General features: G+C 37.0%; 1 protein-coding gene across 1 annotated transcript in view; it reads left to right on the top strand.

The window, feature by feature from the left end:
* The window catches only part of HPS5 (HPS5, biogenesis of lysosomal organelles complex 2 subunit 2), a 44519-nt gene that overhangs the window by 32052 nt on the left and 10687 nt on the right, over positions 1–1780 (top strand). The window contains exons 17-18 of the mRNA XM_012811399.2: positions 529–649; positions 835–990. Coding sequence (XP_012666853.1) covers positions 529–649; positions 835–990 — 277 coding nt within the window. The remainder of the gene's footprint in view (positions 1–528; positions 650–834; positions 991–1780) is intronic.

Genomic DNA, 1780 nt, shown 5'->3' with positions numbered 1-1780 from the left:
CACCTTAGGTGTATGTGGCTGGCGCCTTAGCTGCTTGAGCCACAGGCGCCGAGCCAAAAGTCACATCTTCTATCAGAGGAAGCATATTTGCTACACTGATATTTTAAAAAAACGGTCAAATATTTCAAACTGTATTTTATTGAGTTTAATTAATTTGATTCTAAAAGATGGAGTAGGGTGTTAATTCTAGAAAAAACTGAGCAATTTGGCATAGATGGTAGATATATTAGCTTGTGATGTATGTATAGGTGGCATAAAAGATACAGATAAACCCCATACATTCATGTCAAGGGTTATAGTCACCGATGTTTATTTATTCTTTGTCTTGTTTAAAACTTTCAGTGTGCTTTACCTCCCTCCCAATTTGATTTTAAGATTCTTAAAGACTGCCTCTTATTCTTTTGTGTTTCTTACAATGCTTAAATGTTGGGCCTTGCACATAGTGATGCCCACAGGATCAATGAATATGTTCATGAATTGAATATTTAAGGCTAAGAAATGAAGGGAAGGATATGTTTTATATTTCAGAAATGGCAAGTTCTAATCCTACGTATATGGAGATGGAAGAAGGAGACCTACCAACAAGATTAAAGTTATTAGATGACTCAGTTCCTTTTGACAGTCCTTTGTTGATTGCTTATGCTGATCGGTAGGTTGTCTTATATGCTGTTTATAAGAAATAAAGCACATGCATTTTTTGTGACATAGTCTCAAATTTTATTCATTTGCATTCAGGAAGTTTCATTTTAGTATGCTTGTTTTCATTTCTTAATGTAACCAAGTTATATTATCTTCCTACAGTTGGAGACTAAAATGTCGTGCTTTTAAATGCAGGTTGTATGAGAAGTTTGGGGAATCTGCCCTTCGATCCTTAATAAGGTTTTACCCATCCATTTTGCCATCAGATGTCATGCAACTTTGTCATCATCATCCTGCTCAATTTTTGGCCTATCTAGACAGTCTGGTGAAATCAAGGCCTGAAGATCAGCGGTGAGGAGAGCATATTTGCAGACTTTGGTTTCTTTCGATAGGGCATTGTTTCTCTTTTGTAAACAGGTATAACATTTTTTCTGTTGACTAACATGGAGTTGAGGTACCTACTGTAGAAAATGAGGGTTTGGCAGTCTTGGTGCATTCTGCCACATTGCGGAACACATCACAAATGTGTACTTACCATATTTCTTCCCCCTAACCCTTAATCCCAGGGATTCTCACATAATCAGTGTAAAATTAAACTCGTATTTCAGGGCCTAGGCTAAGACAGATAAGCTGCTTATTATCTCTGCTGGTGAGTAGATTTACTACCACCATTTTATTGATAATAGTCCAGCTTTTTTTGCTTTTTGTGAGTGGATCTCAGTTCCAGCTCTTTTATTTTTCGGTTGATACCCATTTCCTATCTCCTCGTGGCTGTAAACAACTGTTCCCCTTGGTTATTAGACTAGCAACTCCTCCTTTGTTTCTTCCTCTGATCATTTCACCTTTGCCAAAATGGTTTTATTTCCTCTCTCTTTTTTTCTTTTTGTACTTTGGCATTTTCCATATTTTCTTGGGGCTCAGTTACTTGTTTAGAAGGCTGTTAAAATTTCACCAGCATTTCTTTTTTTTTTTTTTTTTTTTGAGACAGAGTCTCACTTTGTTACCTTGGTAGAGTGCTCTGGTGTCATAGCTCACAGCAACCTCAAACTCTTGGTTTCATGCAATCCTCTTGCCTTAGTCTCCTGAATAACTGGGACTATAGGCACCTGACACAATGCCTGGCTAGTTTTTCTATTTTTAG

This window comes from Otolemur garnettii, unplaced genomic scaffold (genome assembly GCF_000181295.1).
Source record: "Otolemur garnettii isolate 467f Iridium unplaced genomic scaffold, OtoGar3 scaffold00001, whole genome shotgun sequence".
Taxonomy (NCBI): Eukaryota; Metazoa; Chordata; class Mammalia; order Primates; family Galagidae; genus Otolemur; species Otolemur garnettii.
The sequence above is the reverse complement of the archived record's forward strand: the minus strand, read 5'-3'. Positions and strand labels throughout refer to the sequence as shown.